General features: G+C 35.7%; 4 protein-coding genes across 4 annotated transcripts; 2 read left to right on the plus strand and 2 right to left on the minus strand.

The window, feature by feature from the left end:
* Positions 1-631: 631 nt before the first annotated feature.
* LOC113494764 (methenyltetrahydrofolate synthase domain-containing protein-like) lies at positions 632-18,830 on the plus strand. The gene is made up of 13 exons (XM_026873215.1): positions 632-825; positions 6,094-6,316; positions 11,970-12,130; positions 13,045-13,131; positions 13,372-13,460; positions 13,727-13,801; positions 14,178-14,293; positions 14,736-14,853; positions 15,492-15,644; positions 15,986-16,075; positions 16,161-16,211; positions 16,422-16,595; positions 17,292-18,830. The coding sequence occupies exons 1-13, from the start codon at positions 786-788 to the stop codon at positions 17,298-17,300; spliced, it is 1,386 nt and encodes a 461-aa protein (XP_026729016.1). The 5' UTR covers positions 632-785; the 3' UTR covers positions 17,301-18,830.
* Positions 18,831-19,405: 575 nt separating this feature from the next.
* On the plus strand, positions 19,406-21,988 carry LOC113495391. Its single transcript, XM_026874090.1, has 4 exons — positions 19,406-19,743; positions 20,108-20,266; positions 20,691-20,849; positions 21,101-21,988. The coding sequence occupies exons 1-4, from the start codon at positions 19,687-19,689 to the stop codon at positions 21,275-21,277; spliced, it is 552 nt and encodes a 183-aa protein (XP_026729891.1). The 5' UTR covers positions 19,406-19,686; the 3' UTR covers positions 21,278-21,988.
* Positions 21,822-22,528, minus strand: LOC113495097 (UPF0329 protein ECU05_1680/ECU11_0050-like). The gene is made up of 2 exons (XM_026873693.1): positions 22,482-22,528; positions 21,822-22,185 (listed from the first exon to the last, which is right to left on the minus strand). Exons 1-2 carry the CDS (start codon positions 22,526-22,528, stop codon positions 21,822-21,824), a joined length of 411 nt encoding a protein of 136 aa, XP_026729494.1.
* LOC113495098 lies at positions 21,997-26,266 on the minus strand. The gene is made up of 8 exons (XM_026873694.1): positions 26,221-26,266; positions 25,616-25,911; positions 25,099-25,333; positions 24,815-25,026; positions 24,386-24,568; positions 23,802-23,954; positions 23,550-23,722; positions 21,997-23,232 (listed from the first exon to the last, which is right to left on the minus strand). Exons 1-8 carry the CDS (start codon positions 26,264-26,266, stop codon positions 23,157-23,159), a joined length of 1,374 nt encoding a protein of 457 aa, XP_026729495.1. The 3' UTR covers positions 21,997-23,156.
* Between the last annotated feature and the right edge of the window lie 38 nt (positions 26,267-26,304).

The following is a 26,304-nucleotide window of genomic DNA, read 5'->3' on the forward strand; positions in this document are numbered from 1 at the left end:
AAGGAGCATTGTGATTTTGAAGTTAAATTGCAAACGTCTCAACGTATATTTAAACAAATACATAATACAAGCGAATAATGTAACTAAGTATAATAATATATTATCTCAGCGTGTTGTAGTTAGATTTGATTTTATTTTGACTACTATTGATCTATAATTTCAATCTTTAAAAGTATTATACTTCGCTTTTTAGTACTAACTACTAAATTTGTATTATTAATTTAAAGCCATTGATTTACTACTGTAATAATGTTAAAGGTGCTATGGTAATGATTTCTTCTTAACGTTTGTACTAATCAATATCAATATCAATTATTTACTTCGTCAAAGAAAACGTACTACCTATATTTCTACCGTAATGTTGGTTCCACTGCCAATAGAGATGTATCCACTAAACGTCATATCAAATGTCAAATGTACAAACGGGAAATTAAAATAAAAAGCTCACAAACTGAGCCGCAATCAAGTCCTTAATACATAAAGATTTTTATATTATAGTTTCTGCTCCAACTAAGGTAAATATTAAAATCGTAAAAACGAATTAGTTGATTATTGTTACTATTACGTATCATTTGTGTTAGTTTTATATTTGCACAGCTCTATTCGTTTTTTGTTGGCAGGTTGGTTGCATTTGTTTTTTATTCGCGACTTCGCGTTCTATTTTTGTGTGTGACGGTTCCGTCCGGCGGAGAAGGATTTTATTTTGCAAATAATAATTTTGATGGTTTTCGTTTAGATCATCAGAATCCCTGCAGAAGAGCTCCCGATTGCGGTAAATTAACAAAATGCAGAACGGAGACGGCACGCCGACAGCGGCGGATAACAGTAAGTTTCACATTTGTTGTTGAAAATAATGGAATAACAATCATTATTCCACTGTTTTATTTACTAATTTAGAGAAAATTCTAGTCGTAAATCATGTAAAAATGCATGAAATGCTTTTTTCTCGTGTTGGACCACGTGTATTTCGATGTACCCGCATTTAATCGATGATGAAAACTGCGAAGTTTCTTCTACTTATGTTAAAAAATGATGTAGAATCGGATTGCAGTTGTAATTTCACTTGCGTTTAAATGTTTCGTGCATCGATTATCGCGATTTCGGTTGTTTCCTCGGTTTGCAATTATTGATACTGTGGGTAGCTTAATTGGAGTGTGAAGCATGACTCACATTCTAGTGTTCTGCCCACCTCTTTTGTAAAAATGCAACTGATTTATTAGGCAATTGGATTGCTGCGAGTACATCGTACTCGCAATTCGCCGCGGTATCTTGTCACATGAAAAAATGCAAGAAAGTTGGTGCGCTACACTTAATTGTTATATAAAAATCAATCCACCTCCGTTGTGTGCATGTGTGAGGTCATTTTAGATTTTCTATTTGCATTGAATCATTGGTTTGAAGGTCTACTTGTGCATAATATTGCCTCATCTATCTATATAGATCTATCTATAATAAGAGTAAGTCTGCAATATTTTGTAAATTATTTTTCTGCCTACCCACATTTTGATGATTAGCGAGCCATTTTATTTCAGTGTGGGCTGCATAGGTCATGGTTGAATAATTTATCAGCTTCTTAGCTTTCCTGATTATTTACTTGTTGATATGGTATGTTTGTATTTCTTTATCTCTGTATTAATTATATCATTGCAAACATCGTCAATTTGTGTCTCTTGCATGAACATTTATTAATGCTAAGTTAAATTGCAAGTAATGGTTATAACAGTATCATTTATGTAATTAATTGTGGTAGGATTGAGTAAGTTTAATTTTAAACTATAAAAAAAAACTAGCTTTAAAACGAACCAACTATCTGATTTACATTTAAATAAGATCTTGTTCAATGAATGATATAGAGGGTAATTTTTATTCACCAGGTTTGTAATAGTTACCTCTAAGCTTAGTATGTTTTGATTATGTCAATAATAAAGTAAACAACAAAAAACAACACTTTTACATTATCTCTGATTATATTCAAGTAGGTAGATAGCATGTTAATCAATTAAATTATGCAAATTGTTGTGTTCACAGTTTGTATTATAACTAGTGCAGGCTAAGTAGTTGTAAGAAAGCACCAATTCTAATTAGTTTCCAATTTGTATCCCACTGCATGGCAACTGCCACATATCCTTCCTTCCACTTTGCTTAGGGATAAAGGACACCAGTTTTTTGAGATGGAATGGAGCTTAAAAGTATTTATACATTAAAAATTATTCTTTAACTTGTTGCTAGACTGGCTACACCTAGCAGGTATAAATCAATATCTATGACTCTTGCTATAAATCTTGCCAGCATTATTTATTTCTTTTTAATACAGTTTTATCTGACACTGGCATTATAATCAAAGTCAGTTTTTTTTTCAATTTGCTGTTCTGAAATCTTTTAACTCATTCCTAAAAACCTCTTTGTTTTGTTTGTAGTTTTATGATCACAGATGTGGTAATACTCTAATTAAATGCTATAAAATGTTTACTCCTATGTGAGTTAAATATTATAATGAAGGTATTTGGTTTACCTAATATCTAATGATTGACAACTTATACTTCAAACAAACAATATTTTACCGGTTGGTATGTCTTTAATTTGTTGATCAATTACAAATATTCTTTTGGAAATTCCAATTGGAAAAGGTGCCTAAAGTGGTGCTAGTGTGGTCATCTAAAAAAAAATAATATTGAAGTCATTGGTTTTAAACCAGTAAAATTTATATTGGTCAGTTGTTTTTGTATTTACTTGAAATTGTTGTGAAATCTTTTTACAAATATTTAAGAAAAAACATTGCAATTCCAATTTGCCTCTTAACATCATCGGTCTAACCTTTTCCCAACTATGTTGGGGTTGGCTGCCAGTCTAACTAGATTCAGCTAAGTACCAGTGTTTTACGAGGAGCAACTGCCTATTTGACCCCCTCAACCCAGTTACCTGGGCAACATGAGGAGCTCCTTCAATTTGATTCTTATAAACATTTTATTCCGTTATCTAAGTAGATGCTCTGATTCTTCAAAGATTACGTAGCCGAAGCTGTAAGCACACGGTCATTAGTCAATTTAATGAGTACAGGTCGGATGCGTAAGCTAGTTTACAGCACACAAATGTAACATTTTCTAATTACATGTACGTGTATGTGTGGAACTTTGGTATGTATAGTGCAATATTACTTAGCCGTAAACAGCTCGAATACTGCTTAAAGAACAAGAAGGTACAGCAAAAAGGAGGTAACATGATAATTATAATTTATGGCGCGTTTTATTCTGGACTTGTGTACCTACTGTTGACACAAATGTTTATTAACAATTAATTTATTTGCATAAAAATGAAAAAGTTAACGTTTTCATTTCTATATAAATTACATTTTTAATGAAAAATATGAATATAAATGTGCTGACTCAACAGAATAAATAATGTATTTTCACTATTGCGTCTAAAACAACTATGTCCAGGATTTCTTCTGCAGTATAAATAGATTTAATATTTATATACTTGAATAGATTTTACTTAACACGTTAGTTTTCACGGTTCTACTGCGCGTTATACTACACGTAACTTTCGTCATGGCATGCCGATAAGTATTAGAATTAATATACAATGAATTCTTGAATGCATGCAAAAGTATGAATTAAATAAATAAGATTTCATTGGTTCTAGTTTGTGTAACTATTTTGTAATATGTGAATAGAAAATTCTAGCTTTTGATGACGGCTCCTACGATCCTAGCCTAGTGCCAAATTTTACCTAAATCGGTTGAGTAGTTTTTCCGTAAAACCATGACAAATATAAAAAAGTCAATGATACTTTTGCATTCATAGCAGGAATGCTTATATTTTTTTCAATTCCGTATTTATTTTTTATAGCTTACATACGGATCATTAATAAAATATGGGCCATACAGTCACTTACATCCGTACTAAACTGTATTTCAAACTATGACGCATTCAGAAAAACAAAAATAAATAAATAACGATTGAAATATCAGGGTCAACTTTTTTTGGCATCGACTAATATAGAGCATCTAGTATTTGGAGTTTTAGAACCTCTTACACGGGCACTCGCTCTGACACAGCCTTTTCAATAATTCAAGTACGTTTTTTCTTTTAAACTTTACGGTTCGTATTGTGGATCGTCCAGCACTGTTTACCTACATCTATTCTAATACACTTCACAGGGTATTTCTGCACACAAAATAAGGATTAAAGTTGTAAATTCGATTTAAAGTGACTGTTATATGTTTATAAGCCTCCGTCAGTGTTGCTACTAATGCATTTTCATTTGAAAAAAATACCCTTACAACGCTGAAACAGCTATCAGCGTCCCTGAAGCATCGCAACTGCATCGGATTTTACCGGCTATCACCATCACTCAAATTATTACAAATTACGGAATGTAAATCCGGTCAAGTGCAAGCGGAGCCTTGGTAACAGTGTTCCATATGACCTTCTTTGTATGAAACCTTAAACAACATATACACGTTTCCATGTTTCATGTAAAAAGGATAACTGAACATTTGTAAGGAATAGTTTTAAAAATGTATAGAGGTCATTGACTCACTTGTAGATTCGGTTATGTATGACCGACCTTCGGTTCTCGCCTTGTCTTAAATTAAACTTCTTTATTCGATCTGAAATTGAAATATGCACCAATACTCTTCTTTTTAATACCTAATACTAATTGCACTTTAATTTTTTGTTATAAAGGAACTTGATTAGAATATTTGACTCATAGACGGCTGCTTCTAAATATTGGTTTCCAATGGTCCTTCAAATGTTTTTCTGTACGCTGTATTAAAACAAAGTTATTCAGAGGTACATCACCCTTGGAACACTATCACTGCTTCTGAGGCGTGTAAATACGATTGACAGAACTTGTAAACTTTTCGATTTGCATTAACGATTCATGAGCCCACCTCGCATAAATAACAACGCGTTATTTACATGAAATATGCAGTACAGTAAATTGTATAAAACGAGAAAAAAAATGTTTACGATCAATAATATGACAATTTAAAAATGAACTTCAAATGACTACAAATTAATCTGTAATTTCAACTAAACTAATATAGTGCAGTTGAAAGCTCACTGGAAGTAAATCATGGCACTTTATTAAGTGTGTCGCTCATAAAACTTATCTACCAGCACAATATAGGTTGGTAATAGACGGTTTAATACACAACAAAACGCGTCTAAGCAATTTATGGGTTTACAACTCGCTACCCGCTGTATATACTGCAGAGTGTTGTTGAACTCGAAATTGTACGGTCATTTAGTTTATTCCAGTTTTCTTTCATTCATTATTGTATATCGAACATTATCTGAAGTTTAAAGAAAGATTATTAACATTTATTTTATGTTTTGAGATGAAAATTGTTTTAAATTTTCGCATTCGGCTTTAGCTTACCGCAATGCCTATTAAATTTGAAATTTTGCCTTTAATTATCATAGTAATAATTTGCATCTAAAGCAACGTGTGAATTCCAAATGAAGTGCAATTCGACGCAAGCGCCACTAATCATAATCGGAGCACCCAAACGAGATATGAGAACTCATTTGTCTAAATGCGTAGGTAGATGCTACACCACATACCAGAGTATACATTATGTTGAAATTAGACGTAAGTTGTAAACTATTAAATTATAAGGCTAGTTATGCACAGGATAATGACGCACCTATTTGACCTATTGCAATTGAGATTGGTCCAAATAATATAATCAATGTCATTTTTTTTCATGCAGTGTTAGTTGCAGGAAGGTTTTTTTTTAAGATTTAAGGCTGCTAAATATAAAAATTAGCCTCGAATTCAAATAAATCGAATAACTAAATTGTTCAACAGCACGTGTTGACCTGAGAATTCAAATTTTTGTCAAACATTTTTTGGATCACCTTTTGGAAGTTTAATAAGTAAGGCTCTAGACAGACGGCCTGCATTCAAACTGATCCGAACTGCAAATTTGCAGTTGTATTGCAGTTGAAATGCGGCCCATCTGTTTAGACCCTAAATCATGTCACTGAATTATTCAGTGCCGTCTCGAAGCAGTTTTATGAACACCCTTTTCTATCAAAAATTTCTACCTTATTACTAAAATGAGTGTCATCCATCTTCCAGCCAAGAAGGCGGTACCGGAGGAGATCACTAAGCATTCGTTCCGGCTGAAGGTATGGCGCCACTTGGAGACCAACGGGCTGGCCATGTTCCCGCGCCCCGTGTACAACCGCATCCCGAACTTCAAGGGGGCACCGGAGGCCGCGGCCAAGCTGGCTGAGCTCGATGTCTTCAAGAATGCTACCACCGTGAAGGTCAACCCCGATAAGCCACAAGAGGCTGTGAGGTTAGTTCTTATACGATTGTTTTCTTAATACCGTCCATTGACCTTATTAACTAACTTCTTTCAAAGTTTCTTTGTGACGATTTCAGTGATGTCATTTATCCGTAGCTCCTATAATACAATTTCTGTCTATTAGATATTAGATTCATGGCCTTTCCACTGATTTTGGATACATTAAAGCTTATATAGTGATACTAGCTTTTCACCCGCGGCTTCGCCCGCGTCGAGGTCGTTTGTTTCGTATTTCCAAGAGAACTCTCAAAAGTCCGGGATATAAACTATCCTATGTTCTTCCTCAAGGTCAATTCTATCTCTGTACCAAATTTCATTAAAATCCGTTCAGTGGTTTAGACGTGAAAGCGTAGCAGAGAGACAGACAGAGTTACTTTCGCATTTATAATATTAGTAGGGATTAGCCAATATTCAACGGTCGCCTGTATGGTCTGTAGCTTTTGTGAGATAAGTTGGTACATAATCATGTATTACCACATTTTTTTGCCAATTCTTCACTTTTCTTCGGGGTCGCCCGAAGTTAATAGTAAGTTAGTAGTGGTTACATTAGTATTAAATAATATTATTGACTATCATGTAGAACAGTATGGACGTTAAAAGTATATAATTAAATTCGTGCACAACGCGTGAGTGGCAGGCGATTATGACTTACATTAACTAGAAAAGAGGGATACAATTGATGTCTCATATTAAAAATATAGAGTTAATTTCCAAAAATATTGAGTTTCGGCGTTAAACTAATTGAAGTAAATATTATAGAAAGTTCAGCATGACTACAAGCTGTGCACATAACTATTGTGTTTAGTACCTCTTATATCATTATTTCGTGCGATACGTTCCGCGCCGGTGGCTGATTGACGGCGTTTGTACCTGACCGAGACGATTGGCGCGAAATGCAATCCATTTCACATAGTAAAATTGTTGTCTTGGAATATCTAGCGTAGAAAATATGATTTGTTTATCGTCTCTCGTTACTGAGCGTTTACTTAAAAGTTGTGTATTATTTTCAGAATTCACATTTGATTTAATGGGTAATGGAATACTATAACTGGGTCCGCTGTTTGTCTGTCAACACCAGGTTATACCTATCTCATGAACCAAGAAAGAGACTTAAAATCTTCGCAGATGATGTGCTTCTATTGCCGCTATACCAGCATACAGTGAAAATAAATATCGGGGTTAAGCAACAGTTTTTATTATTCTTTGTAGGTTTTACGTTTTACGGCTTTATTTGTCTTTATTGTGCTGGCACTGTTGGCTAATTAATTCATAGAGAATAATCGTGATAGTATTTCTTTAGCAATTAATAGTAAGCTTTCGATTTTCTCGTCACACCCAATGTAATTTTACAGTCGCCTCGCTTTGTTGTCGTGAAAATAGCTGCGCGATTTTTCGTTTACACCGTCAAACAAGCAGACGTTTGTACGGTACGGTTGAAGTCACACCAGTCTCGCGAATTTATAAAGATAGGTTCCTTTATCGCGTCGTACAGTTGAATTGAGTTAGCCGGCTAGCACGGGACACATTCCAGAACCCCGTATAATACAACGCTAATTTTAGACTACGGCATAGAGGTGTCTCACCGAACCAAATAGTCCAACTGAAAGAATTAGATACGATTTTCTGAGGAATCTACGCTTTCTCTTTCTATTCACGGAAAGTTGTGAAAGGAGTCAGAAACGTTTGTTTCATACGTAAATAATGTTTTAGGTTATGCATTTTTGTACAGTACCTAATGAAATTTAAAACAAGTTCCCATTGATTGTTGTATTTTTGATGCGTCTATTTTAATACTTAGGGCCGTTTTTTCAGTCATCAGTTAACTTCTATCACTTACACACTTCTTACACGAGAGCAAGATGATCGCGACTGAATTTATTCTTCTACGGGCTGATTTTTCTTTTATCTCAGAATAAATATTGGCCGTTTGACATATTTTCTACACAAAAGTTGTCAAAACGTCAAACATATTCGTCAGGGTGGTCAGTTATCGGGGGATTAAAAAATCGGCCCTTATTAAAATAAACATATATTATTATATTATAAACATATATATTATAATATAATTTTACTATAAGTACCCAACAGAAGTATTAATGGTTGATATTTTGGGACTTGTGTGTAATAAATATGTTACTAGCCATAGAAAAACCACAGCCGATTGAGAACAACATTGATTTGCTGTGAAGAATGTGTTGGAATGCAATTAAAGTTTTACAGCCCACTTCTATATCGAAGATTTTCTATACGTCTTATAATGAAGAGAATAAGATTTTAGATGGATAATCCTGCCATAAATTTGTTTGTATTACATTTGAATTGTTTTCACTTTATTATGTCGTTCGTTCTAAGTAATAACTCCGGTGTTTATGAGCTATCACACTAAAATATTACTAACACTGTCATATTTTTTTTTTCTCGTACGGGTTTAAACTTTACTTCTACAGGCTTATACTTTCTTTAATTCCTAGTAAACAATTCTCAAAGAATCTTTTATTTTTTTCTTCTTACAATAACGTGTGTATTCTTGTCAATATATTGAAGTCGGTTGAAAATATAATTATATCCTGTTTAATACGCACGGAAAGTGAAACTCGGTTCATTATTATGCGTTGCTATAATATCGTTCGATGCAATATGTAACTCTGAGGCGGGAAGGGGCGCGTCAACGTTTCCAGAGGTGGTTAAATACTCGGTCGCGATCAACCGATGGAAAGCGTATTGCTGTAAATATGCGATTTTTGGTCTCATGAACTTGACTACCCCTACCTACGTTTGCTACAGTATAAGCATTATGTCAAGTATTTTTATCATCGATCATCGATTTATTTGTGTACACACAACATAGACAGAGTAAAACATATAAAAATACTACTAATTCAAAAATAGATTATTAGAAATATCCAATTTAATAAGCCTGTTGATAGAAAAGTTAAGGTTTTACTATTTTCCTTGATAAAAATATAGAATTTAGTTCTATTTATCTTTTTATACCAAAACTAGTGTAACCTGCAGGAGCTTACCACCAGCTGTTTAACTATTATTACAGTTGTGCAAAAGAGACGCCGCCCTAAGAGATGCGATAAGCCGTCTCCCTTCCACAACAACAACACTAGGTTTAAAAAGTACTGGTAGCCCCCCCCGTACATTGATTACTTACGCAACCCATGACCGATATCTTGGGTACCGCATTCTTCGTTCAATGTTTTATAACTCTATTACATAAATAACCAACACCTGAAAATATATGCGTTCCAAACAATAATTCGATATGAGTATAATGAATCTGTTACGACACGGCTATTTTGTTTATGATTCTTGAAAAATATTATAAAAGAAACTGACCTTACCTAACCGGTAGTGTATTTTAGCTGACCTAGTGTTTTAGTTTATTTGTTGTTTGGTTCACTAAAGTACCGTATAAGCACATTATTTTTTACTACTTGCATTTTAATCAGTGTTTTTCTTTTATTTTTGTAATTGATTATCATAGTCAATGGCAATTATTTCTCCAAAAAGACCTACCTATTTTTTCTATAAAAAATAGTAACTATAATGTATGAAAGTAGTAGTATTATTATATAGGTAGTATGCGTTCACAGAGGACGGTCATGCTAAAATGCGTGCTATGTTATGTACCGCGGGTTTGATACCCCCATAGACCAAGCATTTGTGTGATCCACGAATGATTGTTCTGAGTCTGGGTGTCTTATGCATGTGACTGGAATTTACAAGTTCTTTATCAGTATATTCTTATAACTATTTAGTAAAAAGTTGTTCCTTGTTTTATAATATGTACCTTATTTAATACTTCGTGATGTTAGGCACAAGAAAATTACAGTTGTTACTAAAAAGTAAGATGACAATGACAATTATTGTATTTAAAGTATAATCTTTAAAGGATAGATTAGCAACAACATGCTTCTAGAATCCAAGATAATTTAATTAAAGTAGATACAAGATTATAACGAGCCTTATCGTTTAGGTACTTTTTAGTAGCCATTCTCAGAATTCCATAAATATTTTCATTGTTTTGATCAGATACTACGTATCATGTGTTTAATGCATTCCGTAAGTAATATGACCCTGTTTATTAACGCGATGATAACTCGTCAACTTATAACTATGTATAATACACTTAATGTATAATTGTCCGTGATGATAATATTGACTATTTTGGGATATGATTAAATAAACAATTTTTTTTGGAAATCTGTATGGTTCCAAATATTGATAATAGTTAAACAATTTCTTTCCTTGTGGTTGATGTACAAACCTAGTGACAGAGTTTTAACCGCCCTTAGGCCTCAGATGTGGCTTTATAAAAATTCGTTCTTTAGAAAAATTAACAGGTATGCCAGTTTCCATGTAATAATAGCTTTGCAATACGCAAATTCATTTAAAAAAAACTGGTACGTGACGTACGCAATACATTTTAAAATTTTATTTCTATTCTGACAACGACGGGAAGTATTGTTACCTAATCTTTACTCCTCATCTAGCCATTGCCTGCTTCATTATTATTATAAAACAGCTGTACAGAAACCAAGCCTTAGAAATGTTGTACAAAACAATTATTTATTACGCAAATAAACACGTACATTTAAAAATTACATTTGGAAGCAGTTGCGTGAGGTGTTGAAGCAATCGCTATACAAGCAGCAGATTTCACAACGACTGCATATCCTAGTTATAACTATTTTTACTCTGATTGGCAGAATAATATAAAGCATTTTCTTTTATTAACCTACACCAATTATATAACGATAACTTTTGGTATGTTCCTTGAAGAGTATTCATAAACGCCCCGAAAGAAATAGAGATCGTGAGACCAAAGTGTGTCAAAATCCATTCAACCGTTAAGAAGAAAATGTTAATATGAAAAACGACGATGATCTACGTTTAACAACCTTTCCTTGGTAGGGTTAAATTTAAAGGAAAATCTGAATCTTTCACCCTGACCCTTATTTAAAGATAAGTTGCTGGCAGAAGACATTGTATAATTAATAACTTAGAAAACACTTATTCTCCGTCAAAACATATACAGATATTTAATGAACTCGAATGCACAAATAACTAGCTTATCATATGAGACGTCGTTGTAAATAGTTGGTTTATGTAATATAATCATAATCAGACATTAGACGCGACGTTAGCAGAAATATAATCATGTATCTATAGATCAATCTACTTTGTATTTCATATAGAATTTAATCTTGGTTTACTGTTTAAGGTCAAGATAAATGTCATTATGTTGCTTATTTTACCTAGGAATGCCGAATAAAATGATTTTGTTCTAATAGTATCATTTTTTGGGTGAATAGTCGTGTCAACAGTGCGAAACTTCGTAAGAGTTTCTTAGATAAAAAAGCAAGAGCCCTTTAAGTAAGTTTATCAGGTGTCTGGTTACCATAACACAAGCTCTGCTTAGCTTGGGATCCGATACCCGTGTGTGAGTTGTCCCAGGATATATTATATATATTATTTATCCAAAGCATCAAAAGTCCAACGGACAGAATCTCTAAGCAAGCTTGGTGTTTCTTCCCTTATTACACTTCTGAAAATAGATTTTTTACTTAAATCCGGTGTTAGTTATACCTAATTGACAATTGAATCCATAACTCTAATTAAACCTTATTTCCAGGGTACTATGCTTGGAGCAGCAGAAGACGCTGTACGTGCCGGTTCCACGTCTGCAGAAAGGCTTCCTGAACCGGCTTGAGCTGCCTGAGGGAGAGACTGGACCCTCGGCCATCAGGAAGGCCGTCTCGCGTAACGGAATGGAGTCCTATGGGAAACCTATTGGTAAGATACTTAGTATGCCGATTTTATTAATTCTCACAAGGTTAATTTAATGACTACTATCGATACCCGCATCGGTAAGCGAAACGCCGTAAAATGGGAGGAAAAGACACAGTTTCTAGGGTTTTTTGTAGTTAAAAGAAAGACTTTTTCATAGAGCTCATACTAGCATGAGAGGAACCATCACAAAACGTAGAAACCTACTATTTTTGCCTTAATATGTGATTAAGTTGTGACAAATAATGACAAAAACTCGTCTGCTATTATAGTATGTTAAGTTTTTATTGTAGCTGTTTGTAAAGATTTTTGCTAAAATCTATTCGATGCATGTTCGAAGGTCGATTAATATCGATTAAAACAAATTCAACTAAGTGCAAAGCGTTTATCAAGTACAGTATTATCATTACATTAACGGGATCCGCTTCAAAGTAGTCAGATCTTAGATATCATTAAAGGATGACGTCACCAAAATACAGGTGCGCGTACTTCTTTTGTTAAGCTTGACCTTGCAAGTACAAAAAATGTGTCAACTGTTTATTTGGCCTGTTGAATGACGCAGTGTCTTATGAACGAGAATCTTGTTAGGTTATGATGAAATCTTGTTAAGGATTTAAATATAAGGCGGAAGTTTTGTCCTAAATTAAAATCAAAGATGATTTAAAGCCTTGGTTTAATTGCAATGGTATCAATTATTAGCGATATGAGGATGAGGATTATACAATTGTAGCTCAAATAATTAAAATTTTAATATTAACGTCATTTAAATGTACCAATTGTTTAGCCGGCACTTGTTTCATGTGTCACTGCTGGTTCCTCTTCGTTGTTCCATTACCGTTGTGCTGAAATAAGACGAATCTTTCATCTTAGGTAGATAAAATAATTATTTGTACCTAAACTGTTTACATTTTTGTCGCCAGGCATAGAAGACACCGTTTCGCTGGATTTGGTTGTGATGGGATCAGTCGCGGTCTCCAAGGAGGGATACCGCATTGGCAAGGGAAGAGGTGAGCAAATTTTACAGAAAATATAAAAACATTTTGCTATATTATAAAAAAATATTTGTTATATTTGGTAATATAACACCGACTGTTTATTCCACATTTCTTAAAATTGCTATACAATTGTTTAAATCTGTTTCCATACCATGTTTGTTAGGAGTAAGACATTTGATCATTACTTTGATTTAAGATCGTGCTTCTTTTTAGTGTTGTTTAAGTAATTATATGCGTATTTGTTTATACTAGGCTATGGCGATCTGGAGTTCGGTCTGATGATGCACATGAAGGCTATCAAGCCCAACACAGTGGTTGCCACTACTGTTCACGATTGCCAGGTAAAGAAACCTAAAATTTACACGATTTTCACCGTCGACGAGCAAACAACCCTCTCGTCTAACCTTTTCCTAATAAAACCTTTTTGGAAATATACATGCAAAGCAATCTATAAAATTAGAAAACATGACGTTATTATAGACCTTCTACTTTACTGAGAAATGTATTCAACGTAATGATGGTTAGTGTTAATATTGTTGCAAAATATAATAAATTCATGCCAAATAGTATGTTTTCAGTTCATAAGTAACGTGTTTTTCTTTTGTAGGTGTTCGACACACTGCCGGCAGAGCTTTTCGGCCCGCACGATGTCCCCATTGATATTATTATCACACCAACTCAGGTATGTTTTAGTAGTAACAGTCATTACAATTTTCTGTAACTATCTGAACTTAGTTCCCCAATGGTTTTATCATTTTGTTAATTTTATACAAAGAAACAAACTCCTCATCATCTAAAAGTTCCCTTATAAAGTAAAACCCGTATTTTTATTCAAAACCCTTGTTTCTGGTATAATTTTTATTATTTATAGTAAATATTATATGCTGTCAGGTCAACTAATCGTGCCTGTGATTGTTTGACCACAAGACTTACGGTCAATGAAACTGTACAATAACTTGACAGATGATCAAGTATTTTCTTTGTTTTGACCAAGCGTTCGAACCACCGAACGTATGTAATTGCAGTTGTACATTAATCTGTAAATATGTTTGTCCCAGGTGATATCTACTCAGCGCATGAGCCAAAGGCCAGCGGGCATTCTGTGGCACTTGCTGTCCAACCGTCGCTTGGAGCTGATGCCTATTCTGGGACAGCTGCGTGAGATTGAGATGCTGTAAGTAAATTTTCTTTTAAAATCTTAATCATAAAGTGCGCTTTGTGGATTTCTTTGGCAGTAAACTCAAAAACAGTAAATTCAATTTTTTTTGTAGAACATATGTAGGAACTAATGTTGGTAATACATACGAATATATCGATGGTGTATGTAAAATATCATGTATGCAAATAGACACAAAAATACTTAAATATTCTGCTCAAGTTACCTATTACCTACAGTGATGATAGAATAGAACATACACATCTTAAAACTTTACGATCATATCCACATAGTGTAAAGAGAAATATGTTAAAATGTTTATTTTTATTTTAGTACAAGTTTCTATATAGGTCACCTGTTTCTCTTTAGCTCCTCTAAGAGGAGTATCCACATATATTTATGAATGTGTGTACTGCGTCCCTGTGTTTGTGAGTGCGTGCTAACAGTAGTGGGTCCCCAGCGCGGGGCGGCCGTGCACGCTGAAGGAGGTGGACACGGACGTGGAGGAGCGCGCCGCGCAGCGCCCGCGCCGGCTGCGGCGTCGCACGCGCTCGCACAAGAGCCACAGCGAGGGGGAGGTCAGCCATGCACATGTGTTCTATACTATAGTTAGATACTGGCGGTACCGACACTAGTTAGTATACTATATACTAAAGCTCCATTTGATAGGCGCCTGATAAGCTTTGTCGACCCTTGTGTGGTCGAACGGTTTTCATAGTGTGGAGTTACGGAGCACCAATCCCAAATAAGTACAATTTAAATTCAAGCTCTTGCATCGCAGAGCTTGTGCCTTGTGATCCTACACAGGGATCCGTTGCTATTCCGTCGCCGCCTTAAGTCTGTCGTCCTATGTCGACGTGAATGTAAGGAGAGACAACTAACTGTCTATCTAGTACACAACTATTACCAAATATTTAGATAAATTTGAGCACGAACGCAAGGTTCAGGATAGTCTTGGGCTTTTGTGTCTGCTTTATTGAAGCAGAATACTTTTTCGACACGACAGTTTTCAATTTGTCGGAATGCTTTCCTGTTACGCAAGTAATGAACGATTAAAGAAGAGAAGTAATCAACTCGTTTACCTAACATAAATAATTACTTTGCTTTATTTTTCAACTTTCCACACGAAGATTCTTTACATTCTCGACGTGACTAACCGCAACCTACAAGCATGTTTCGTAAATCGGCTAGGTATTAACTGTACACGTAATACCAGGGCAACACGACGGAGGGCGAGGAGGGCAAGGGCGGCGGCAAGGCTCGCCGCTCGGCCCGGCGCCGCAACAGCCACAAGTCCGCCAGCAAGGACAAGGACGAGAAGCCGCGCCGCCCCAAGCGACAGCGCCCCGATATCGACTTCTCTGTCAAGGTACACACCTGTACTACATACAACAACTTGATACAATTTTCGGAATTTAGCCGGCCAATAAGCGGTGCAGGAGAAAATTGAATGCAAACCACAGGACCTGTTTCGGGGTGGCATTTTGGTATAGATAAAAAGAAATATTGGGCTTAGTTGGCATTACCACAGATGTTGAATACTTAAACTAGGAACAGAAGACTCACAACTTAGAAACACTGCTGGATTAACGTGTCGCTTATCAATCTATCAATCAGTCTGTGGACTCATGCATCATTCTATCTATAATAATGTAATTTTATTTTGCTAGTTTACAGTATATCTGTGCTAACTGGCTGTTTTTTTGGTAGATATCTAACATCAGTCCGAATACGAGAGTGCGTGATCTGAAGCAGGCTCTGTCTGAACGCGGAGTCAAGCCACAAGTCATGGTCTGGAAGGTAACTACAAATTACCTAACGCATAAAATATACAATCTGTTATGTGCAAGTACTCATGTGATTAATAAATTATTTGTATTTATAGGGATTCCGTGGCTTCTGTTATCTTCACTTCTTCAAGCCGAGCCCACAAAAGGTGAGTTGGTGTTCTTTAATAAACGACATTTAATTTATGTAAATAAAAGTATCTGATGCGCTTCTTCGCGACTCATCACGTAGAGGGTTGACAGGCTTGAGACTGTGTTATGCGTCACAAATGAGAAGTTATTGCGGTTTCAGTAAGTACTTCTGCTAGTCGCGATTCCATATTGATAGATTATATAATCGGGTCGTGTCTGTGTATCAGGGCGAGGGCGACAGCGGGTCGGGCGTGAGCATGGAGAGCGTGCTGACGGCGCTGGCGCAGATGTCGGTGGGCGGCAGCGGCGCCGCGGCGGCGGGCGACGAGCCGCGCGACGACAAGCCGCGGCTGCTCTGCGTCGAGCCCGCGCCGCCCCGCCACGCCGCGCCCGTCGCCGAGGTACGGACTCGTAGGGACCCGCCGCACAACCTTGAAGTGGTCGAGATCACCGATCGTGTCGCGGGTTCGAACCCCGCGTAAGACAAGCATTTGTGTGATCCACGAATGCTTGTTCTGAGTCTGCGTGTCTTTGTGCATGTGAATTGTATGTTTATAAAACCCCCCGCGACACAAGGATTAAATTCCATACTACGGGAGTCGTTATTTAAAAGAAAGGAAAGGTTGAAGCTAGTGGTCGCCATACACTAAAAGACACCGCTCGCTCTTCTATATAAACTGCACCACTTAAGCGCCTAACCTTGGTGCTTTTGAGCATCATCTAAGATATGTTTGGGAACTTTGAGGCGATAGAAGATAGAACGCAGCACATGTAAGTTAATCACGGCGTAATATATAATATTAATATGCTGATTAAATATTTGTCACCATCCGTCTCCCATACCGCAGACTGGCTGTGATTGACCATAATATGTTAAATTTGTGTGATCGTGTGTATGATCGATTTTTGTATGAGCTATAAATATGTGAGATCATGATTTATTTATCTCTCGTAACGTGTCGTGATTAATGATCACTGTTTTGTAATTTACCGCCGAGACTACGTTGCAAACTTACTACACTGCGTCGCTATAATAAATAAATAACCTAGAATAGATTTTTGTGTACATATTTGCTAACTATAAATATTTGTTTCAGGTTCATTGACTTCGCCAAGGCGTTGGACTTTAAAATATCTCTCGATATTTTGTTAACGACTACCTTATAATTATTTCTAAAACACGCATATATCGTTGCTCGCTTGGTTGCACACGGACGGACGGGTTCCCTGTCGCATTCCGACACTAATTTGTTTAACGTTAAGGTAGATTTTTCTTTGAGCCGGCCCGAGAATTAACGATAGCGTGCGCACTGCATACTGGTCACATTCTCAGTTGCATCCGTCACTATGGAATCTCTTGCCGCAGTGTCTTCTCGGAGTGTTGACTTTGTTTTCTAGTTGAGTACTACTGATGTCTGTTCTGTGACTCGCATTTACGTAGTATGCCTGTTCTTTAGTTGTGATGACGCAGTAGGCAGTGCGCGCGACTAAACCGAAGTAGAGGCGAGAGGGTTCGATTTTAGTTTGTGTCGATAGTTCGAACATGTGTTCGCTCGATGGTATTTTGTTCTTGTTTGTATGGGCCGGCCACTAGAGTGAGCTATATTTATACACTTAACGAAAATTATATCTTTATGAATGTTTTAGTTGTCTCTAGTCTAAAGTTAGCATGTAATTAACGGCGCGTCAGTAAATTCGTTTACGATTCACCGTTTTGTCAATGCAGATACATTTAAGCATTCTTCCATAATTAATTATATTACGAGAAAAGAAGCTATATTTTTTAGTATATAGTATAGATTGAACTTACACTAAAAAAAGTTTATATTTAATATTATAAGGTGCTTGTGAAAACGGAGTCCCGAACTTTGTTTAGAAATTAGTTTGGAAGGATTTGATTAGTGTTAAGAGTATTTATTTTAATGCGAATTTTGGGGCTCTGTTTTTTTATCTTGTTGTATATTTGTGCCAACTTTGAATTGAATCCAACTTGTTAATAAAAATTTCGCGTTATTCAAATCTGTCTGTAGGCCTCACGTGGCGGCATTTTAAAGTTTGTCTTGATACAATAACATATGAACATATCGAGTGCAAGTAAGTTGGTATGAATATTTTGAACCCTCGTAAGTGGATGTCAAAGTTACTTTTTCAGTATTAGGTTATCTGTAATTTAAGACTTGAAAAGTAATATATTATTGACATAATAAGGTATATTTAAAACTATATTTCTATTAGCGTTAGCGACATAGTTGTTCGCGCCGCATTGGTCTCTTTAGCGTAAATGGATGTATTTTATATAGAGAGAGAGAAACTTTATTGATGTATTTTTCGAAATTTTTAGTTATATCGGATTGCATAATATATAAAAAGCTTTGTTGATTTACATTTACAGGCATTTCTCGTTACTGTTGCGTCTGTACACTCCTGCACGGAAACGTTGTTGTACCCTGGCGTTATTGTTATCTTCCTCACTGCAGTGTTAAGCACTACGAAATATATATTTATGTATATACTTGTTAACACATGCTATTTACTAGTATATACTATTATTTTGTAATTTTATAACGTTGGGTAGAAAGCATGGACGAGCGTTTTTTGTTTTGTATTTTTTTTTAATAAATTTATTAAACACTTTATTTTTTGCTTTTTATTTTTAGTTTTCACTGTAAATGTTGTGATTTTCCAATAATATTTGTAATCGTAAGTAGATTGAGATTATATAGTGGTAATTCAATTACGTACGTTTGAAACGGAGATACTTCTATAAATTATAGATATTTACATTCTAAAACGAATATTATAGCTATTTACATTTGAAAACATTAATGTTGTGATTGTACTTTAAAAGATTTTGCCGTTTAGAGGTTGAGGGTAAATTAAATTCTATTTTTCTAGCTGAATTCTGTTTTTTATTTCCAAATCACAAGTAACACCAATAGTTTTGTGAACCCTAAGCTTATTAGGCAAGGCCGAATGTATCAGGGGCGAAAGAGTATAACAAATAAATATAACGCCATCTACTATATAATGAGGTTTTCAATTCCTCTGTTTTTGTACTGCTTTCTTACCTCAGAACTTTAGAATGGATGAACCGATTCTGTTGATTCCTTTTTTTACTTGAAATAGCTTCCATTTTGGTCCCATCAGAGCTAAATTTCATCAAGTTTGTCTCAGTATTTTTTAATTAAGGCCTGTTGTATTTTTTTCTTGTTAAAACAAGATTTTTAACATAGCAGACGAATATTTTACACTTTATTTTGTAGTCTCATAGAATGACTGAATTGTACAGAAACAATTGTATCCGACTGTCCTATTAACGACAATGTATAAATAATTAACTAATTATAGTTATTACATGTTTAGCGTGTGATAGTATCAATGGCATATAATATAATGATGTTCTATTATATCTGATGGTACATGCAACATTTAAAGAATATAAATATATGATGCAGAAAATGGAGGTCATTAGCAAGTCGTTTCGCGTTAAAAATGTTTCCAATTATATTTCTTTGTTTTCTCCAGCTGTGTCAAGGTAACCCAGATGCAGTAAGTATTTTATGTTGGAAGTATTTTGGTAGTTTTTTATTTTTAATTTTAAAGACATTTTAACAAGTAGTAATAGTAATCTTGGACGCCTTTTGTTCATTTTGACATATCATCATCATTCTAGGCTTTCCCCAACTATGTTAGGCTCGGCTTCCAGTCAATCCAGATTTTTGTGTTATGTAAGGAGCGGCTATCCTGAGCCTATCTGACCTCCTCGATCCATATGAACAACACGATACCCCTAAGTCAGATTGGTTGTTAGACTTTTTAGCTTTTGACTACCCTTTACTGTGTAACTAACAACTTTAACGTGCCTTCCGAAACACGGAGAAACTCGTAATGCCATAAATAGTCACCTTTGCAGTCCTTCATTGTCAATATGGACTCACAAATGGAGTGTTGCGACGAACAAAGCTTAACCGTGGTGGATGTCTCGGGCCTGGATGTGGGTCGTTACAATGAAACCTTTGCCTACTTGAACGGAGCCATCAATATTTTAGCTGAGGTTGACTCCCGACTCATGGTAAGCATACAAACTATTTTTATTGCATGTCTGACTGTCATAGTCACGCCAAGAAATTATTTTGTTTAGATGAATACGTTGACTTATTAGATTCCTTCAGCACCTTCACAGATATTTCATACATGTACGCAATCTCAAAACTATGTAAAACGAATGCACGTAGCCGAGCTGCTACCCCACTGCGTGCCGTATCTCTCTTGTTCGATTTCCGCATTAGACAAGCTTTTGTTCGATCCACGCTTGCTTGCCTTTTATGTTTGTGAAACCACTTCGGCACAAGGTTTATATTTCTGAGGAAGTCATTAAAAAAGAACCATTTGCTTTTCTACTCTCCTAGTTCTATATAACCCTAATGACATATACCCAGTCGGGCATAGAAACTTGGGAGTTTTTATTCATCACTAACACCTTTGTTTCCTTACAGATAGAATTGATTCTTCAAAAAGAAGCTTCTGGTTCCTACGAGGTCGTATTTTCACATGAAGTGCCGAAATTCTGCGATGAGCTCGAAAAAGGTCCGAACAGTGACTACTACACTTATTTGAAACACATAGACTTACCAGAATCTTGCCCTTTTCCAGAGGTAATTATGTTCGTTAATATAAGATATTTTTGCAGGACCTAATTAAAAGAGGTTGAGGTCACCACGCTAAACCCACTGCGCGAATTATCGACGTCTTGATGCCCACATAATGCTAGTATTTGTGTGATCTACGAATGCTTGTCCTTAGTCTGTGTGTCTTGGTGCATGATAGTTAAATGTTCGTGAAATCCTCGCGACGTAAAGATTAAACTACTTCGTTCGGGAGTTTTTAATGGCAGTAATGTCCCCAGGGTTCCTACGCCGTCACCGAGATGATTGTTGACACTGAAGACATGCCAATCAACAGCAACACGGCTGGCTACTACCAGGCTCTGCTGAACTTCTACCTGATGCCTGAAGAAGGGGGAGAGAAGGAATACGTTTGTTGTCTTGCTCTCAAGCTGGTGATCGAAACTGACTCGAAGTGATCGGAGAAAAGTAGCTTGGAATAAATGCTGCTGGTAATAGATTTATTTTATTTTCGTATTCATGCAGTAGGAAAATGTGGGATGATGTCCCAGAGCCAATGTTTGATGATTGGAGGAAAAAAATGGTTCATGTTACATAGACATGTAATGCAATAAAGTAAAAAAGCAAGTGTAGGTATTGTTGAAATCCGTATCTATTTATTCATGGCCAAGTATTTATATTTTTATACATTTATACATACTCATCTTATCTGGAGGAAAAGTTTATAACTTTAAACTCCACACCTAGTGCATGGTTTAGGGGATTACTACGGAGTCCAAAAATACCTAGTTCTAGTTGCCGTCTGGAAGTCGCGGTCTCGTTTTTTAAATGAAGGATATTTTTCGACGGTAGGTATATTTTTTTCTAAGTTCTTGAAAATATCATAAATAAGCTTCCGGTATATATTTTGATTCTTTTTAGTTCCCAATAAAGGTAGCCTAAAAAATCAGACGTACAAATAAAACTCAACTAAACATTTTATTACATTTATTGATCCAGAATCTATTCGTTGTCTGGATCATTAACATTGTCATCCCGACTTGACTCATACGAAGCCTGTTCGGGCTTCAACTGCCCTCTCACTTGTATCTCTTCTGAGGATGCTTTCTCCTCTTTTGTCTCTTTCGATACTTTCTTACTACTACTTTCTACTTTCTCCTCTTTTTCTTCTTTATGTTCTTTGTGTTTCTTAGGTTTCGACTTTTTCTTGTGTTTTTCTGTCTTCTCAACTGATTTCTCGTGTTTCTTTTCTTCCTTTTTAGGTGGTTTCTCTGTTGTAACTACTTTTGTTTCCTCTTCTTCAGCGCTGGCAGATTCTGAATCGTCTTTCTTAGCTCTCTTCTTAATCACTTTCTTTTTTTCATCACTGAAAAGGAAAAGTGAGTGAGTTAATGTGAATTGTACAGACAGAACATTCCTTTTAAAATAAGTTATTACGTTCGCTGCCTTAGAGCCGCCTTGCCGTCACTGCAAATTGAAATAATGTTAAAAGCATGGTTCATAGGAATTAAATATTATTATGCGATATTTAAATACCTGGATTCGTCTGATGTTTTTTCGTCTTTATCGCTGTGAAGCAAAATTTCATTATATACATTCTTATTGATAAATTGGAGAAACAATGAGAATTAAGCTTATGGTTTTACAAAAAGTCATTCAAACCTGTCTGCTGTTTCGGCTTTTTCTTCTCTGAAATTAAGATCGATCATATGTAAATTTCTTCACAACACTAACAAAAAAATAACGTTATATAGTTCGAGAATTTGTTTCAAAATCTACAAAAAGCTAACTTTTTGAAATGATAATTCTGCCTTCGATTCCAAATTATTACTAAACTCCCAAATGCCTCTTTTACTTTTCAACGCGAATTCTGCCATACAAACTTAAAAATTCGTAAGAATAATTAAAGCGCTATCTTTAGTTTAACAGGAAATATATTACCTATTGTTACCAGCATCATCGTCCTCATCATCACTGGAAATTTTAAATTAATTAGTAAAATACATAACATGTAATCACAGTGTAGAATACCCCCAACCCGATGAACCAAATCACCAAAAAAAGGGTAACCGTTACAGACTTCATGCGGGAAGTAGGAGACTGGGCGCAGTGAGGTAATTGGGGGATGGGAATGTGGCGACCCAATGTCCAATTTTAAAAAATTAACTTCATTTATTCAAATTCGGTTACCAAGTTGCACTTTTTGAAGGCCAGATTACATTGGATTACCGCTTCCTACGTGCTAAGTCTAGTCCAGCAGTGTCCATAGGCTGAATTGATAAATTGATTGGTACATTATACGTTGATACGATTATAAGTTGATTCGATGTTTCATACTTACTCAACATTATCCCAAGTGACAGACCATTCCTCGTGTGTTATGCCTGATCTGAATACTCTTCGGCAGTTCTCCCTAAACAAAGTGAACAATTATATTATGGAAAAATCTAGTAACCGTACTTTAATTGGGCCATGGTTAAAGGTACTAGTTTTTCGGCTAAGTAATTTTAACTATCAACACCTTTTTTATCCTTAGCATGATCCTTAGCTTTAGATCCTTAGCATGGCTGTGCAAATGTTGTGGGTCAAATAAACCATCACTTGAGTGATGGTTTATACCTTTAAATGCATCAATTATTTTGTCTGATGAAAGAAGATTAGGTTTTATCTCATCTGCGGTGCTTAAAGTCTTACGTAAAACAGCTATTCAAAGTTTAAAAAAGTCCTTACTCAACGTCCTTATGAATGGCACAAGATATGAATTGTCGGTTTCTATAGACAGATGTGTATAAGAAAGGTCCGTGGCAACTGTGAGTCTTCGGGTCAATTTTACAAGCTGATATGACTCCAATAACCCTCTCTTTTCCCTGGTACCTAACTATTAACGGCCCGCCGTGGTCATTCTGAAAGCATTCAAAAGAAACAAGTGAATTTCAACCCTATTTGTTAAAGTTATAGTCTTATTTTGAATATCTCGCTGACCTCACAAAATCCTCCTTGCATAGAAGATCTTCTAGCGGTGTAGTCATCGGGATCTCTCAAATGTCTTCCTAAATCAACGTTGACCGTTTTTGTTGGCGTCTCTATATCTTGAACACGACGTGATTCTACATCTGTGCAATTGGCGTATCTTTTCTACGAAATAATTATAGTATTAGTAAAATTGAATCGACCACGCTTTAACTTTGCTCTAAAGCTAACAGTAGTTAGTTTTTTCTAATTCAAGCTATGTACTTGGGGCTGACTTACGGTACTACTGGATTCCGCTGAATACCTTATTTACAAATAGCCTATCTGGCTCGCACAACCCATCATATCAACAGGTACAACCTATAGTCCAAACTGTTTGAACTTGTAATGGCTCAAAGACAGATTTCTGTCTCCGAAATCCTTAAGCTCATTTATTTTTTAACTAAAACCGACGCAAAATCTCGTGCATGGCAACACACATCTTCCGGACGTAAAAGAAAAAATACTGATTTGTTTGAGACTTAAAGCTTTTTTGAAAAGAGAAATATGGTAGACAGAATGATATACATATTATATTATAAGCTTCTCATACTTACGTCACAAACTTCACTAAGTCTCTTCATGACGTCTTTAGTGCAGATCATGTATTGTGTGATAATCTCCCTGAACCGTTGAGCCCATTTCTTAGCGCATTGTTCGTTGTCCATGATACACACTTTGGCTTCTTGGAGGCACTTACTGTTTTTATGTACGTTTTCTTTTTGACGACGGTACACACCCTAAAGAATAATAAAAATAACAAAGGTACTCGTGAAACTAGATAAAATTCTTAATATTACATATGTCTAGAGATTCCTCAAAATATTTGACAAAGAATATTAATCAAGTAAAAGCTAAACTTGAAATTTTGCAAATGAAATGTATTTTCATCGCGATGATTTTGAGGGATGTTCACTCTTATCTCACGCCGATTTAGGTGTACTTACATGACATTACACATCCTTTAACTACCCTCTGTCGCTTACCTCTCTGAAGTTGTTACCGCTACCCCATCCAGCGATCCAGCCTTTAGTTCCAGGTTTCTCCATCTCCCTACTAACGTTATTATAACAAATGAGATCAGTGCCAAACTCGCATCCCTTCTCCTGGACGCCGAATTTAAAGGCTTTGTCTACTTTAACTATAGCAATATCGTTTGATGACCATTTGATGCTGTCTTGGAAGTCGAATTTGTAGTCTAGAATCCAAATAAAATACCATTAGCCTCAGATACTATACAATTATGAACAAAAACAAGAAGAAAACTTACTCTTAGGAATACATTTCCACACAACTTTTCGCCGATGCTTGCAGACACACTCGTCGGTCTTGTAATCGAAGCTATCAATGAATTTGGTAGTCCCAGACACGATGTAGAATCGATCAGCGTCTTCAACGCAAGCGGCAGATGTAAGCACATAGTATGGATCTACGATGACACCGCCGCACAGCCAGCCTCGGTACTTATGGGCTTTTGCTGATTCTTTCGTCAATTGAAGATATACCTGCGAAAATAACACAATTAGAGAAACTCCAGGAAAGTGATTTACAAAAAAAATCTGGAAAACCAAAATACGTGGTAAAACTAAAATAACAAAAAAGGAAAGAAAGCCTGCGTAGTTTATAGTATATAAACACCGAATGGTCATTAATAGTAAGTATTTAATGAGCCACGAAGTTATTGATGACATCACCGTATCACTATTGACGGATAAGTATAATCAATGCTCAGTCGTTACTTTTAGTATTGGCAATTTAACGGCATTGTCGAGTATGATTTGACTTACCATGTATGGTCTTTTCCCCTTTTCAGTTTTCTTACTAAATAGAATCCTCCTGGTGTCAACTATGGTAGTGTTCTCATAATTCCAGCCTTCGTCTGCGACCTCTTCCACATCATCTAATGACTTGTTGCCGCTTTTCGAATGGTGTTTTGAGTGATGTGGCTTTAGAGTTGTACTTATATCTGAATCGTCTGTTTTGCCTTTCTTTGATGAACTAGATAATCCTGGACCTACGATATTAAGGCGTTTAGTAACGTTATGTTTACATGAATTAATAGCTGAAAGTGATTTATTGTGCTCTGTCCACGGACAAAAATGTGCTTACGTTGTGCATGCATTAGCATACGTTGCGCATCAAGGCAAAAGCATAAATTGTGAAGCAAAGAAAATGTTTCTGACTTACTAATATGTCATTAATACTCCTGATTAATTTAATTAGTTCTCGGAATAATATTAGTAAAAAAATATGAAACTTCAATACACGTCAAGGTGTGAAAGTTCATGGAAATTAGTTTTGAATATACATAAAAATCATAGCGTATAACTCACTCAATTAAGCTTTAAGCAATACTGGTTTTTTAACTGTGTTTAGCCATTTCAATACTTACCTAAAATAAGAAATATCGCCCCCAGAAGGAGGCAGCAATTCGTCATTTTAGCCCACGAACCGATCCCTGAAGGATCGATAAAAT

The sequence above is a fragment of the Trichoplusia ni genome, chromosome 6, assembly GCF_003590095.1.
Source record: "Trichoplusia ni isolate ovarian cell line Hi5 chromosome 6, tn1, whole genome shotgun sequence".
In the NCBI taxonomy this organism is placed as follows: domain Eukaryota; kingdom Metazoa; phylum Arthropoda; class Insecta; order Lepidoptera; family Noctuidae; genus Trichoplusia; species Trichoplusia ni.

Excerpts from the sequence above, each read along its gene's own strand:
- LOC113495098 (XM_026873694.1), bottom strand. The coding sequence starts at position 26,266 with ATGACGAATTGCTGCCTCCTTCTGGGGGCGATATTTCTTATTTTAG. Across the intron at positions 25,334-25,615 it reads AGGGGAAAAGACCATACATG|GTATATCTTCAATTGACGAA; the intron begins GTAAGTCAAATC and ends TTATTTTCGCAG. Across the intron at positions 23,233-23,549 it reads GCCATTCATAAGGACGTTGA|GGAGAACTGCCGAAGAGTAT; the intron begins GTAAGGACTTTT and ends CACTTTGTTTAG.
- LOC113495097 (XM_026873693.1), bottom strand. The coding sequence starts at position 22,528 with ATGATCGATCTTAATTTCAGAGAAGAAAAAGCCGAAACAGCAGACAG. Across the intron at positions 22,186-22,481 it reads AAAGCCGAAACAGCAGACAG|TGATGAAAAAAAGAAAGTGA; the intron begins GTTTGAATGACT and ends TTTCCTTTTCAG.
- LOC113495391 (XM_026874090.1), top strand. The coding sequence starts at position 19,687 with ATGTTTCCAATTATATTTCTTTGTTTTCTCCAGCTGTGTCAAGGTAAC. Across the intron at positions 19,744-20,107 it reads GTCAAGGTAACCCAGATGCA|TCCTTCATTGTCAATATGGA; the intron begins GTAAGTATTTTA and ends TCACCTTTGCAG. Across the intron at positions 20,850-21,100 it reads AATCTTGCCCTTTTCCAGAG|GGTTCCTACGCCGTCACCGA; the intron begins GTAATTATGTTC and ends TAATGTCCCCAG.
- LOC113494764 (XM_026873215.1), top strand. The coding sequence starts at position 786 with ATGCAGAACGGAGACGGCACGCCGACAGCGGCGGATAACA. Across the intron at positions 6,317-11,969 it reads AAGCCACAAGAGGCTGTGAG|GGTACTATGCTTGGAGCAGC; the intron begins GTTAGTTCTTAT and ends CCTTATTTCCAG. Across the intron at positions 12,131-13,044 it reads GTCCTATGGGAAACCTATTG|GCATAGAAGACACCGTTTCG; the intron begins GTAAGATACTTA and ends TTTTGTCGCCAG.